The sequence below is a fragment of the Microcaecilia unicolor genome, chromosome 2 (assembly GCF_901765095.1).
Source record: "Microcaecilia unicolor chromosome 2, aMicUni1.1, whole genome shotgun sequence".
Lineage (NCBI taxonomy): Eukaryota > Metazoa > Chordata > Amphibia > Gymnophiona > Siphonopidae > Microcaecilia > Microcaecilia unicolor.
In genome coordinates, this window is record NC_044032.1 from 537,492,882 (window position 1) to 537,507,271 (window position 14,390).

The 14,390-nt window shown below is 42.3% G+C and overlaps 1 protein-coding gene across 3 annotated transcripts in view; it reads right to left on the bottom strand.

Annotated features, from left to right (window-relative positions):
* The window catches only part of TMEM156 (transmembrane protein 156), a 69,872-nt gene that overhangs the window by 17,371 nt on the left and 38,111 nt on the right, over nucleotides 1-14,390 (bottom strand). For 2 of the 3 annotated variants that reach the window (XM_030192616.1, XM_030192617.1), the window contains exon 4: nucleotides 11,094-11,213. In XM_030192616.1, the coding sequence (XP_030048476.1) occupies nucleotides 11,094-11,213 (120 nt within the window). The remainder of the gene's footprint in view (nucleotides 1-11,093; nucleotides 11,214-14,390) is intronic. The other variant, XM_030192619.1, reaches the window with a different exon arrangement.

Consider the following 14,390-nt stretch of genomic DNA (forward strand, 5'->3'; position numbering starts at 1 on the left):
TCACCTATAGGAGGGAGGGTTGACCTTTGGTTTGGTTAATATCACATTGATCTGATTTTACTCTCTTGGTTATGTTAATAAAAATCTTTTGTAATTTGGATAGTCTGTTTAGTCTTTACTCATTTGGATAAAATAAATGATGGCAGATAAAGACCTTATGGCCTATCTAGTTTGCCTATCCATGTCATCTACTCACCTTTTTTTTTGGTTTTACAGATTGGCGTACAGAATATTGTTGGAATGTAATTGTATTTTACATGCATTGCCTGTCACCTATTATTTCTCTGTGATTACTCTGTGACCTCTGATGTGAATTACTTAGAGAGGTCACACAGCTATGCAACTTCCTGTGGGGATTAGATGCAGCAGATGCAGCACATGGAGCACATGGAGCTCATGATCTCTCCTAACCTGAGAGGATCTATGGTGGTGTGAGCATCCATTACCATCTAAGCACATGGAAAGAGCTGATAAGACAAATGTATAGTAATATGTATATATAAGCCTGTCTGATTATAATCTAACTGCAAACTGTGAGTAAACAGATGTTTTGTTACTTCAACTTTAAAGTGACTCAGCAGTGAATTATTCAGGGGTGAATGAGAGAGAGATGAAGAAAGAAATTAACATTTCTAAAGCTGAAGCTGTGTGTACTAAAATCTGCTAATTATTTACTACAAATAATCCAACAAAAGGGTTATGGGCCCAGGGCCAGGAATTGAAAAAGAAGAGAAATATTACCAGGCAGAAAAAAAGGCCACATTTTTTCTCTTAAGTTTTAAAGGAAAGATTCAGTCTGTCTCTCTCTCCCCCACACAGCAGACAGAAGGCTAAGAAAATGGCTGAGGGAAGAAGTTCACCATTGTTCTATTCTCTCAAGGTGCCTAAATTAACTGAGTTTAATTATCAGCAGTGGGAATTAAGATTCATATGTCTCCTTCGAGCAAAAAGATTAGATATATGCTTAGACCAAGACAGAACAGCTGAAAATATGGCTGAATGGGACAATGCAAACTATTATGTGAAGTGCATGCTTTTGGAAGCTCTCTCAGAGAAACAAGCCATATTAGTGGAGGGAAAAGATACACCAAAGGACATTTTATATAAACTGAGAACTATGTATGCAACTACATATGCAAAGCAGCAACCAATTTGGTTGGCAGAGTTGAATGAAACCAAATTAAGGGATAAAAGTAAATGTAATGATCACATTATGCATCTTATGTCTTCATTTCAAAAGCTAGAACTTTCTGGAATTCCCATGTGTGATGCATTGAAAAGAGCATTTCTTTTTACCTCACTATCAAAGAAGTTTGATGTTTTTAGGTCTGTAAATGAGGCCATTGAAGGGCAATCTTTTGAACAGGCAACATCAAAACTAAGGCAGGAATGCATAATAAATGATTCTGAGGAGATGTGTTCTCAAAGTCAGTCAGAGAGAAATGAAACAAATTTCTTGGCAAAGAACAGAGGAAGGCGGAGCTATGGGAAAACTCCACCCAAGGGCAAGCTGATTTGCTACTCATGTGGAAAGGAGGGACATGTATCTAAATGGTGTAAGGAAACACAAAACACTCCCTCTAGCTCACCTAAGCCAATGGAACTAAAGAATTTTCAAACCAGGAAATGTATGAAGGACAAAGATAACACAAGGGCTTTCTAATGGCAGAAAAATCTTTGACTATGGTAAATAATAATTCAAATGAAAGTACTTGGATTTTGGATTCAGGGAGCACATGCCATTTAACCAATTCTAAGGATTTCTTTCAGGAAATGTGTCCAGAGGAAGGTATTCTTAAAACTGCAAACGCAGGGACTGCTAAGATCCAAGCAAAAGGTATTGGATTCTTAAAATGCAAAGTGTCTAATGAAGTTAAAGAAATTCCTGTAAGTGATGTCTTGTATATTCCCCAAGCAGTTTGCAATATGCTTAGTGTATCTACATTAGATAAGAAGGGATTGTGATTCATTTTGAAAACAGTAAGTGCACAATCTCTAAAAATGATGAAGTGTATGCTGAAGCTTTTATGCATAATGATGTTTATAAACTGAGCATTTCAGGTGAAGCCTCACATATGGCGCAAGTAAGGAAGAATGATGGTAAATATAGTCTGGAAATCTGGCACCGCCGCCTGGGACATCGTGATTCTAAGGTGATCCAGGATCTTTACAGTAAGCAACTGGCCACCGGCATTCAGATAAGTGCAGATGCTGGTAAAATGGAGAAATGCATAGACTGTGTTACTCAAAAAGGTGTGAGACCCTCATTTCCTGCATACACAGGAAATAGGAGTAATAAAGTACTGGACTTAATACACAGTGACTTATGTGGACCGTTTAATATCCCATCATTGGGAAATAACAGATTTGTACTAATATTCTTGGATGATTTCTCTAGATATTGTGTGGCCTATTTGCTGAAAGAAAAAAGTCAAGTCACAGACATGCTGAAGAAATACGTAGCCATGGTGAGCAATAAATTTGAAAGAAAACCAAAGGTTCTTCAGACCGACAATGGTGGTGAGTTCACTTCACAAAGCATGCGCACATTTCTAGAACAAGAAGGCATTCAACATATCACAACAGTAGCTTATACACCAGAGCAAAATTCTGTTGCAGAGAGAAAATTTAGGTCACTTGTGGAAATGACCAGATGTATGCTGTCAGATAGCAATCTCCCTAAAAGACTATGGGGGGAAGCCATTCTCACAGCAGTGTACCTACAAAACAGAATGCCAACTAAAGGCGCTGAGCGCACACCACATGAGACATGGCATGGTAGGAAGCCAAACCTGTCACACATAAGAACATTTGGAAGTACAGCATATGCTCATGTACCAAAGCAAAGAAGGCATAAGCTGGATTCCACAACAGAAAGGGGCATTTTAGTTGGCTATGCTCCAGGACACAAAGGATATAGAATTTTGAATCTGAAAACTGGCATTGTTGGCATAAGACATGTTACATATTTTGATGAAAACAAAAGGGTTGATAAAGGCTGGATTATCCCAGATGAGCCTTATCATCCAGAATATGAAACTAGAACCATAATAGACATGCCAGTGTATATAAATGCCATACCAAGGCAGATGTCTGAAAGCAACTCACCTGTATCTAACGAGGAACAGGCAGAGGAAGCAGACACAGAAAGGATCATTGAAGAAGACAGTACAGTTGGAGAAGGGGAATCAATTGGAGAAGAACTCTCAGATTTAGAGGATGCGGAAAGGTCAGACCAACCTGTTTGTCAGACGCTCATCCAGGGAAAACAAAGGTGTTCCACCCCCAAGACTGTCTTACCTAACAAAGTCAGCAGAAGCTCAAGAGCCCTTAACATGGGATGAGATTGAGAAAATGCCAGCAGAAGAAGCTGCTGAATGGCGTAAAGCTGCACAAGAAGAAATTGATGCATTGGATAAAAATAATACTTGGATTCTTACAAAATTACCTCCTGGCAAGAAAGCTATAGGATGCAAATGGATATTCAAGTTAAAAAGGAATGCACAAGGAAAAGTGGAAAGGTATAAAGCCAGATTAGTCGCAAAGGGATATCTTCAAAAATATGGAGAAGATTTTGATGAAGTGTTTGCACCTGTAGTGAAACACACGACAATCAGAACACTTCTGAGCATTGCAGTCTCAAAAGGCATGCAAGTCAACCACATTGATGTGAAAACAGCATTTCTTCACGGAGAAATAACTGAAGACTTGTACATGGAACAGCCAACAGGTTTCATAAATACAAAACAAAGACAGCTAGTGTGTAAATTAAACAAAGGTCTTTATGGATTAAAGCAAAGTGCAAAATGTTGGAATGAAAAATTGCATGAAATATTGACAAATTTAGGATTTAAGCAAGGTGAAGCAGATAAATGCTTGTACACTAGGTGCACAAATGGACAATATGCATACATTTTAGCTTTTGTTGATGATCTGCTCATTGCAAGCAAAAGTGAGCAAGAGTACAAGGACATTGTAAAGTGTTTAAACCTCAATGTTGAGATAAAAGAACTTGGTAATGTGTCATACTATCTTGGTATAGAAATTGAGAAACAAAATGATGGTTCTTATCTTCTAAGCCAGAAGCAGAAAATAAATGAGCTTATTGAAAGTTTAGGTATGCAAGATGCCCAAGTTGTAAGCACTCCCATGATCACTGATTTTCTGAAGGATGAAACAGTAAGAGAACCTTTACCAGATAACATCCAATATAGATCAGCCATAGGTAAGCTTTTATATCTAGCTACCACATACAGGGCTGATATAGCAAATGCAGTAGGAATTTTGAGCAGAAGGGTCAGCTCACCTACCAAATCAGATTGGACTGCAGTTAAAAGGATGGTAAGGTATTTAAAGGGTACCATTGATTGTAAATTAAAGATTTCAGCCAATAGTAATCCAAAACTAATATGTTACTGTGATTCAGATTGGGCAGGGGATCATTCTGATTATAAATCCACAAGTGGATATGTGTTTATGTATGGAAATGTACAAATTTCATGGGCCAGTCATAAACAAAGTATTGTGAGTCTGTCTTCTACAGAAGCTGAATATGTGGCAGTATCGGAAGCGTGCAGAGAACTGATGTGGATTGAAAAACTTTTGCTGGATTTTGGAATAGCTGAAAAGAGACCAATCCAGATAATGGAAGATAATCAGAGCTGCATCCGACTGTCACAGAATGACAAGGTTCAGTCACGCACCAAGCACATCGCAACGAAATACCACAACGTGCGAGAGTTGGCGAAAGAAGGGGTCATCAGTCTACACTATTGTCACACCAGTGAGATGACAGCTGACATCATGACCAAACCATTACCCAGAGAACATTTTGTGAATCTGCGTATAAAGCTTGGACTTTGTATGAATAAATAATTGCATGACAGTTATGCATGAGAAGGGGTTTGTTGGAATGTAATTGTATTTTACATGCATTGCCTGTCACCTATTATTTCTCTGTGATTACTCTGTGACCTCTGATGTGAATTACTTAGAGAGGTCACACAGCTATGCAACTTCCTGTGGGGATTAGATGCAGCAGATGCAGCACATGGAGCACATGGAGCTCATGATCTCTCCTAACCTGAGAGGATCTATGGTGGTGTGAGCATCCATTACCATCTAAGCACATGGAAAGAGCTGATAAGACAAATGTATAGTAATATGTATATATAAGCCTGTCTGATTATAATCTAACTGCAAACTGTGAGTAAACAGATGTTTTGTTACTTCAACTTTAAAGTGACTCAGCAGTGAATTATTCAGGGGTGAATGAGAGAGAGATGAAGAAAGAAATTAACATTTCTAAAGCTGAAGCTGTGTGTACTAAAATCTGCTAATTATTTACTACAAATAATCCAACAAATATAATATACTATTATTTATTTATTTATTTGTTGCATTTGTATCCCACATTTTCCCACCTATTTGCAGGCTCAATGTGGCTTACATAGTACCGTGATGGCGATCGCCAATTCTGGTATGAGAAATACAGAGTGGTATTGCGTTAGAGTTCAAGAGTGGTGTGTAAATTAAGTAGAGGAGTTGAGTTTTGTCCAGTTCCATTATAGGTTTTGTTGTGTTGCATGTTTCTGGTGTTTAAGTTGGAACGTTTTGGTATGCCTTTTTGAACAAGTTGGTCTTTAATGATTTCCGGAAGTTTGTTAGGTCATGCATTGTTTTCGTGACTTTTGATAGTGCATTCCATAGTTGCGTGCTTATGTAGGAGAAGCTGGATGCGTAGGTTGATTTATATTTTAGTCCTTTGCAGCTTGGGTAGTGAAGATTTAGGTATGTGCGTGTTGTCCTTTTTGTGTATCTGCCTTTCCATCCAAAAACATGTGCATTCCTCTTCATGATATACCAAAGTTACTCTCACTCAATGAGTAATGTTTAAGCAATAATTAAATATTGTTTTTTGGATGAATAGCAACTACATATTACTTAAGTCTCTTTGCTGGAATGACTTAACTCTTTAGTGTCCAATGTTCCCATGTTCTCTACTCTCCAACCACTGCAGTTTGTTTTGCTCTCTTCATCACATTTCACATTCCTTTTTCCAACCAAGTCCAGATTTCAGTGTTCTGTTCCCACCTGAAGGACATTGTGGCTGTTATGATTCTGCTGGTTTGGCTGAGGGGGAGGGAGGACGTCTCTTCTGATTGGCTGCCAGGGGTTGTGCTGACGTCAGGGGATAGTACTTTAGCCTGCAGCTGAAGAGTTTCTCTGCTTTTGCGTTACTTATTTGGTGGTAACAGGAAAGCCTGATAGGTTTCTCTCAGAACGTGCTCTAGGTTCTGACAGGGATCTGTGTTGATTTAGAGTATTCTTTTCCTTCCCTCTGGGTTAGCTGCTGCTGTGTGTGTGTGTATGTGTGTGCGTAGCTCTGTAATCGGGGTCAGCTGCTCGTTTGTTTAGTGGGGGCTGGGCATTGCTCAGCCTCTGGGGCTCTGGGCTGAGTGAGAGCGTTCTCCTTTGTTTGTTTGTTTTAAGGATTTCTCTTCCCAGTGTCCGGGCCTGCTGGCTCAGTGAGTTTAACCCTTTGTGTACTGTGTGTATTGTATTCCTGCCTCTGCCAGTGTGTTTGTTTGGATGGGCCCCACTCCCTCTCGGGAGGGGAAGCGTTCTCTCTGATTGTTTGTTGATTTATGGCACTCTCTCTCTGCTGGCTCTACAAGCTTAACCCTTTGTGTTCTGGGTGCCTCTGTCTACAGTGGGGTTGAGGCAAAGGCTTTCTGCCTTCCTTTTGTGTTTGGTTCCTCTGGCTTCTGCCTGGGGCTCCTACCCTGCTGGGGGGGGGGGGGTTGCTGTGTTAGTTTCCCTGTCCTGCGCTAGTCCCCTGCGTGGGCGTGGCCCGCTCTGGTCCTTTGTTTCCCCCTCTGCCCTATTGCTGGTGTTCAGCGCGTGTCTGGCCTCTTGGGGGCCCTCTGGGTTCTTTCACCCCTCCCTGTGTGTGATTGGGTTCCAGTTCAGCCGTGAGGCTCGCACGAGTGGCTCTGTCTGCGTGGGTTCCGGTTCGGCCACGAGGCCCACCTGTATGCCTATTTCCCTTCTTCCTGAGGGACTGTGGGGAGGGGTAGCTTAGGGGGTATTGTGTAGCTGGGGTGTGCGGTGGTGGGTCGGTCTCCCCTTGGCCTGGGTCGGCGCCCTGCTGGCCTCGGCCAGGGCCCAAGGGCTCACGACCAACCCAACGGATTACAGTGGCATAATTTCTTCAATAACTTCCACCAGTTTTCATTCTCACTGCCCCCCCCCCAATCAGTCAAGCTTTGTATTATGCATCCCCTCAACTATGCTTCTCTCTATCCATTCTAATCAGGCCTGCTCCACCCTCACTGCATCCTGATCTAGCCAACTAGTTCTAAATCCAGTAAATGGTGCCCAAAGTTGGGCGCTGAAAAAAATATGTGCCGAATGCTATTTTATAGATGATGCTCCGAGTTGGATACCATGTATAGAATAGCACCTGGCAGATAGTCACACTAGTTATACCATCTTTAGAGGTCACATCACCTACATGTCAGAGAAGAAGATCACGAAACGTATCTATGTTCTAGAAGAGGTCCTGATAGAGTAGCTAAAGTTCTCCAAGGACAAGCAGGACTAATAAATCTTCACTCCTAAGGTGATGTCACCAGCAGAGCTTGGTATGGGAAGCCCTACTCCAGCCACATGTCTAGAAGTTTTCAGCAGGCCTACAATGTATATGTGCCTGTTCCCACCTGCCACTGTCATGTAGACTTCATCATTCTTCACTTTTCCATAGACCTGATTGGGCCCTTCTTGAGTCACAGTTGCTTCGGTACCCAAATCATGCGATTTTAGCCATTTTTGTCTGTAAGTCCTGTTGTTGTCTAGTGGCTTACTTTTATTCCCAGGTAGTTTTCTAAGTCAGGTTTTTCATCAAAGTTTTTAATTTTTTTTTCTTTTGTATGTGTGTGTGTGTTAGCTCATTTTGGGTCACTTATAGGCCTCAAGATCCTTGCAAAGGAACTTTTGCAACTAATTTTCCAGACAATATGTCCCAAAATAAGACCCCTAGTGGCTTTCAGACTTCAACAGATTTCTTCTGAGTCTGATCCATTCATGCAACCATTTGGGTACTGGAGTTGCTAGGGTTCGTCATGAATTATCCCAAGTCTCATCTGAGCCCAATACATAGTAACATAGTAGATGACAGCAGAAAAAGACCTGCACGGTCCATCCAGTCTGCCCAACAAGATAACGCATATGTGCAAATTTTGTGTATACCCTATTTTGATTTGTACCTGTGTTCTTCAGGGCACAGACCGTATAAGTCTGCCCAGCACTATCCCCGCCTCCCAACCACCAGCCCCGCCTCCCACCACCGGCTCTGGCACAGACCGTATAAGTCTGCCCAGCACTATCCCTGCCTCCCACCACCGGCTCTGGCACAGACCGTATAAGTCTGCCCAGCACTATCCCTGCCTCCCAACCACCAGTCCCGCTTCCCACCACCGGCTCTGGCACAGACCGTATAAGTCTGCCCAGTATTGTGTGGTGATGTTAGTATGAGGCAATGTGTTTTTTCCCTGTTCAGTTTTAGTTTGAAAGCAGAGGCCCAGTTTTCCATTGTGTTTATGCTGTCCAAGATTTTGGAAGTAATTTCTGATACGATTTTCTTGAAAGGAATTAATATTGATACATCATATGCATATATGAAGGGTTTGTGGCCTTGTCTGGACAATGATTTGGCTAGGGGTGCCATCATTAGATTGAATAGTATTGGTGAGAGTGGTGAGCCTTGGGGTAGCCCGCATTCAGCTTTCCATGGGGGCAGAGATTGTGGAGTTCATCTTTACTTGGTAGGACTTGATGGTTAGGAATCCATTGAACTGAGCACCTTTCCTCTGATGCCGATTTTATGTAGTATTCTTTGTAGAATGTGGTAATCAACCATGTCAAATGCACTGGACTTGTCGAACTGTAATAGAAAAATGTTTTTCCCAATTGAGATTTCTTTTTGAATTTCGCTAGTAGTGTGATCAGTACCATTTCTGTGCTGTAGTGGATCCTGAAAGCCTCATTGGGAGTCATGTAATATTGAGAATTTGTTTATGTCGTCAACTAGCTGGTTAGGCCTTCCATTACTTTTGTCATTAGTGGTATGGATGCTATTAGCCTGTAGTTGGAGGTATCTTTGATGTCCTTCTTGGCATCCTTTGGGATAGGAGTAATATGTTGCCCTTTTCTGTTGGGAATCAGCCTTTCTTAAACATGAAGCTGAGGTGGGAAGTAAGGTGAGGTATGAATTGGTCTGGGGGTGCTTTCAGAATGTAGTTGGGACATGTGTCTAGCTAGCAGTGGACAGTGGAGAATTTCCTTACCGTTAGTGTGACTATCTCTTTTGTGAGTTGGGAGACAGTCGTCCATGTTCAGTCCACTGGGATTTCTTCAAGGGGTGTCAGGTTTTCAAAGCAGAAACTAGGCTCATGAGCCCTTGGGCCACTGCTGTGGAGCAGCAGTGGCAGGCAAAACCACCCCACACCAGAGACAAGGCAGAACTCTGACAGAAACAGCTAGACTTCACCTGTGCTTGACCGCCTTTCCCCAGGAGTTACTACTACTACTACTACTATTTAGCATTTCTATAGCGCTACAAGGCATACGCAGCGCTGCACAGAGTTGAGCCCCTGGGTGCAGGCGGCCAGCAGGACTTACCGGACATGGCAGGCACTGGATACCAACTAGGCTGAACAGGGACTAAGGGTCAGAGGGGAAAGGAATATACATGGCAGCAAGGCAGGAAACTGGGCTAGGACTCACAGAGAGACAATACTACACAAAACAGGAAATGGACAAGCTAAAGGACAGGAACTGAAAGCCGCCACGCAGCCACTGAAACAGGGTACAAATACTGACAGACAAGAGACAGGACTGAAAGCTGCAGAGCAGCCACTAAAACAGGGTACAAATACTGGCAGACAAGACACAGGACTGAAAGGTGCAGAGCAGCCACTAAGCAAGAAACACAGACAAACAGAAACTAGACAAGGAATACAGATCAGAAACAAGACTAGGGAAATAAGCAAATAAACCTAAGCTAAACTACAGACAGACTAACTAGAATCAGACAAGGAACAATACAAGAAACTAGACTAGGCAGAAGTGCAACAAAGCACTAACAAAGCAGGGACCTTAGACAATGCAAAGGCAAACTCAGAAGGTTCCAGGTGGTAATAAACCCATCAGCAGCTGAAACTCAAGCTGCAGGAATCATGAGGCAGCTACGGGTGAGGCTAGCTGCCAAACTTCAAACCAAGTCTGGAGGGCTGGAATACCTGGACCGGACCAGAAAGAAAGTCTAGAAAGTCTATGGCAGCCACCGGTTCTGGCCACAAGAGGGCAAGAGGAACATAAACCAAGACACAGGCAGAAAGCATACTGAAGCACAGAGAGGCTTAACACACACAGGTGCAGTATAGTGGAGTAATCAGAGCCATGCTGGAAGCAGCCAGCACACAGAGACAGAAACAGAACTAACTCAGGAAGAACAGACAGAAGCCAGCTCAGAAGCTGACCGCCGGAAATAAGGTGAGTCTGAGAGGGGTCATGACCACAATCGTGACAAGGGGATAATTCATTTTGTCTAAAAAAATATGTAGGTTGGTGTCATCTTGTGTTAAGCTGTTTCTTAGATTGAGGATCTTTTCCTCAAAGAGTCTGGGCAGTTCATATACTGAAGAGGGTTCGACATTCGATTGTGTTAGTGGATTGGTATTTAGTAGGTTGTTTATCAGCTGGAATAGTTTTTTTCATATCTCTGTGGTTGCCTACCTGTTTTTTCATAGAACTTCAATTGGGCCTGTCTTAATTTGACCTTATTTCTGTTTCATGCTTCCTTCCATTTTTCCAATGTCTTTCCATATTTCATGTATGCAATCCCTTAATCTTCCATAATACATCAATGCTTCAAATGTTTGGCTTCATACATGATTAACAACAGTTGCAGACATCTGACTTGGACTAAATGTAGAGTGAGAATGCTGAATGGATTGCCATTTAACTACTGTAGACAAAGATATGAAAAAAAAAAAACAGAAGAAGAATGGCCATAGGCCTTGAATACTTACGAAGTGGTGCTGAGCTTTTTTTATTCCTCCAAACTACATTGTAGGTTATGTAGATCAGGGCAAGCACAAAAACAAATGATATCAGAGTTAACCAAATGATCTTCACCGTACACATAGCATCTGTATACACAAAACAACAAAGGAGTACATGGGTTTCATTTCAATCTTACTTGTTAATGTGTTACAAAATAATTTTTATCATCAGGTCAAAATAAAGCAAACGTCCACAAATGAACAAAGTTGCTGTGTCCTCCTTCAATTCCTTTACCCAGATCTGGGTTCAAACTATTTTTAAAATAAAAAATGGATTACCTTTTTTTGTTGTCATCAAAAACCATTGAGGGAATACTTAATAACAAGTGGGGAAGCATGGATTGCATGGCTTATGAAATTCTTACTCCTCTGACTGTGTATGTGTGTGTGTGTGTGTGTTGTGTGTACTGTGTATACATAGCATGTATTGTGTCTGGGGGGTGTAGCTGGGGATGGTGGTGCTGTCTGAGGAGGTATTTTTTGGATGTCAGGGCAGCTTGTGGGGCTCTGGGACATAATTTAGGGGGAGGGGTTTGACAGTTGGGGCAATTGTGGGGGCTATGTTGGGGGAAGAGATAGTTTGAAGTGCATTTGCAGTGCTAGGGCAATTGTGTGTAGGTAGTTCTTGGGGGTGGGAAAGTTAGCAGGGGGTTATTTTTAGATGTGGGGCAGTTAGTAAAGTGGTGGAGTAGTTATGGGGACTAGACTTTAGGAGTAGGCCAGTTAAAGGAGGGTAGTTTTGTAGGGTGGGGAAGCTTGAAGGATGCTGGGGTGGTGATGCAGTTGAGCGAGGGTAATTTTGGGTGGTGGGGGAATTAGACAGGGCTTCTTATATGTGTGGGGCAGTTTCTGGGGTGGTGGAGCCTTTGCTGGGAGTAGTTTTTGGGGTGGTACACTTTGAGAAGTGCTGGCCAGTTGTGGGGGTATGTTGAGTGTGGGGCAGTTACAGGAGGTTTTATGGGTATGGGGCAGCTAGCAGAGTGATGGGGTAGTTGTGGGGGGTAGATATTAGAGATGGGCCAGTTTGCAACGTGATGCAACATTAGTGGGGGGCAGTTTGCAGGAGAATGGTAAAGATATAGGGAGCAATTTTTAAAGTTTAGGCAACTTTCAGGGGCAGTTTGAGAGGGTAGTTTGTGGGGGTAGTTTTGAGTGGTGGACCAGTTAGCAGGGTGGTGGATCAGTTGTAGAAGTTATTTTGGGAGTGAGCAGTTTGCAGGATACAGAGGCATTTGGGAGAGGTAATTCTTGAGGATAGGGCAATTTGTAAGGGATTGGTGCAGTTGTGGGTAGATATTTTAGGGAGCTGGGCAGTTTTCAGAGTGGTGGGGCAGTTATGGTGGTAGCTTTTAGGGGTAGGAGTAATTTGTGGTGTGGTGAGGCAGTTGTGACAGTAGTTTTGGGATGGAACAGTTTGTGAAGGGGAGTATTTTTGAGGTGGGGTTAGTTTGTGAGTTTTGGAGAATAAAGAACATGGAAAAGCAGTTTGAAAGAAGTAATTTCCTAAATACTATATTTCACTGTATGTACATTTCTATGTTACTGTAATAGAAGTGAATTTTAAAGACTGTTTTTCAACTCTACTTTGACCGACATTGCACTCTGGGTCTGTATTTTTGATTAGAAGTAATTCTGTTTAAAAATGATTGTTTAACTTTGATTGTGTGAAAATAAGTTGGAATGTAGAAGACACAGCTCTAATTAATTTGGTATGTGAAGGGAAAGGTGGAGCCTAAGTTCAGAGTGGCCACCTGGGCTAAGAAGCTTGTGACCACATTCCTACAGTATGGCTTGTTTACCAAAACAGAGAAATTCTCAAGCATTCTGTAATTTTACTTAGCTCTGAACATGAGTTCTAAGCCTAATAAAAAGGGGGAGGGGCTCTTACAGTGAGGCTGGAAGCTCATCTATGGGTGGACACATTGCACAGAACCAATCTCCTGGTCATGAGACTCTGACTTTGCTGAAAAAGGGGCTTCTCTCAGCTGATATAAAAAGCCTGGATGATGTAAGGACCAGTGTATCTTAGAACCTCTAATAAAAGTCTCATTTACCTAATACGAATCCAAAAGAATCCACAGTAATTACTGAGTAGTCTGTGTCAGTGAGGCAGACTGTAAAACCAGGTGAGAACAACTACCAAAGCTGGAACTCCTTCTTCCATAGAAATATATTGCACCATGGGGAGGGGGGGGGGGGTATTTCTGTGGTACTCAGTTATATTTGGCCCATTTTTGAATTTGTACCTTTTTAGTGAGAAGTTTCAGAGCTTGTTTAGATAGACGACTGTAACCACGGACTGAGGCGGGTTTACCTTGGTTTCCTGCAGAGTTGCGGGAGTTAGAGACTGGGTCAGCAGATGAATCTAGAAGCTAATAGGGCAGGAATTGGTGGGGGGTGGGGGGCAGAAGGCTGGGGGTGGAATTTAGAAGTTTTGTTTTAAAATTGTAACCTGGGTCCCACACTTGCTCATCAGCGTCCTGGGCACCGACTAGCTCTCAGGATCAGACACCATCGACACAGGCCACAAAAGTTACTAGTTCTACAAAAGCCAAGTTACTTTATACACACTGAGCTGCATGTAGGCCAGGAACAGACTTACTCTGGAAGGACATAGGATTTTACGCTGGGGCTTTATTTCTCCCTCACTCTCTATTCTCTTTCCTTTATCAGTTTGGGAGTAAGTTTCATTCTCACTCAAAGAAAAGACTCCAGTCTAGAGTTTATGCAAACAAACCAAACTTTACTGAAGATTTTGCAACAGGCAGTTCAAGTCCTTTATTTCGGTTACTTTGTAAACCAACTTGATATCAGATACAAACAATAAACCCAGTGCCAAATTCAGGGATATGGTGTGTCTTCTTAAATGCAAATTTGTAATCCTACAGTATGTACATATTTACAGCTCCTCCTGTCCATACCCATCCCTTCGGGCTACATAATCCAAAGTTGTGCTTGTAGCGTTGGTTGTCAAAAGCAAACTCCTACAGGATCAGACCTCCGTGTCTGTCTTTACTGCCAGAGATGCACTTCCCTGAGCTGCACCCTCTCGCCCTGTTCCTGCTCATGGTCTGGGTTCCTCTTTACTCACCCAAAGCACTCCACTCTTCCAGTTACTACCTTTAGCTGATAGTAACTCTCCCTTAGATTAGCCTTAGGTTATTTTGGCCTTTCCAGGACACCCTCTCTCCTCATGGGTCCCAGCCGAGGAAGAGGCAACCAAAAATCTCGTGCAAACCCAACACTAACATTTATTAACTCTTA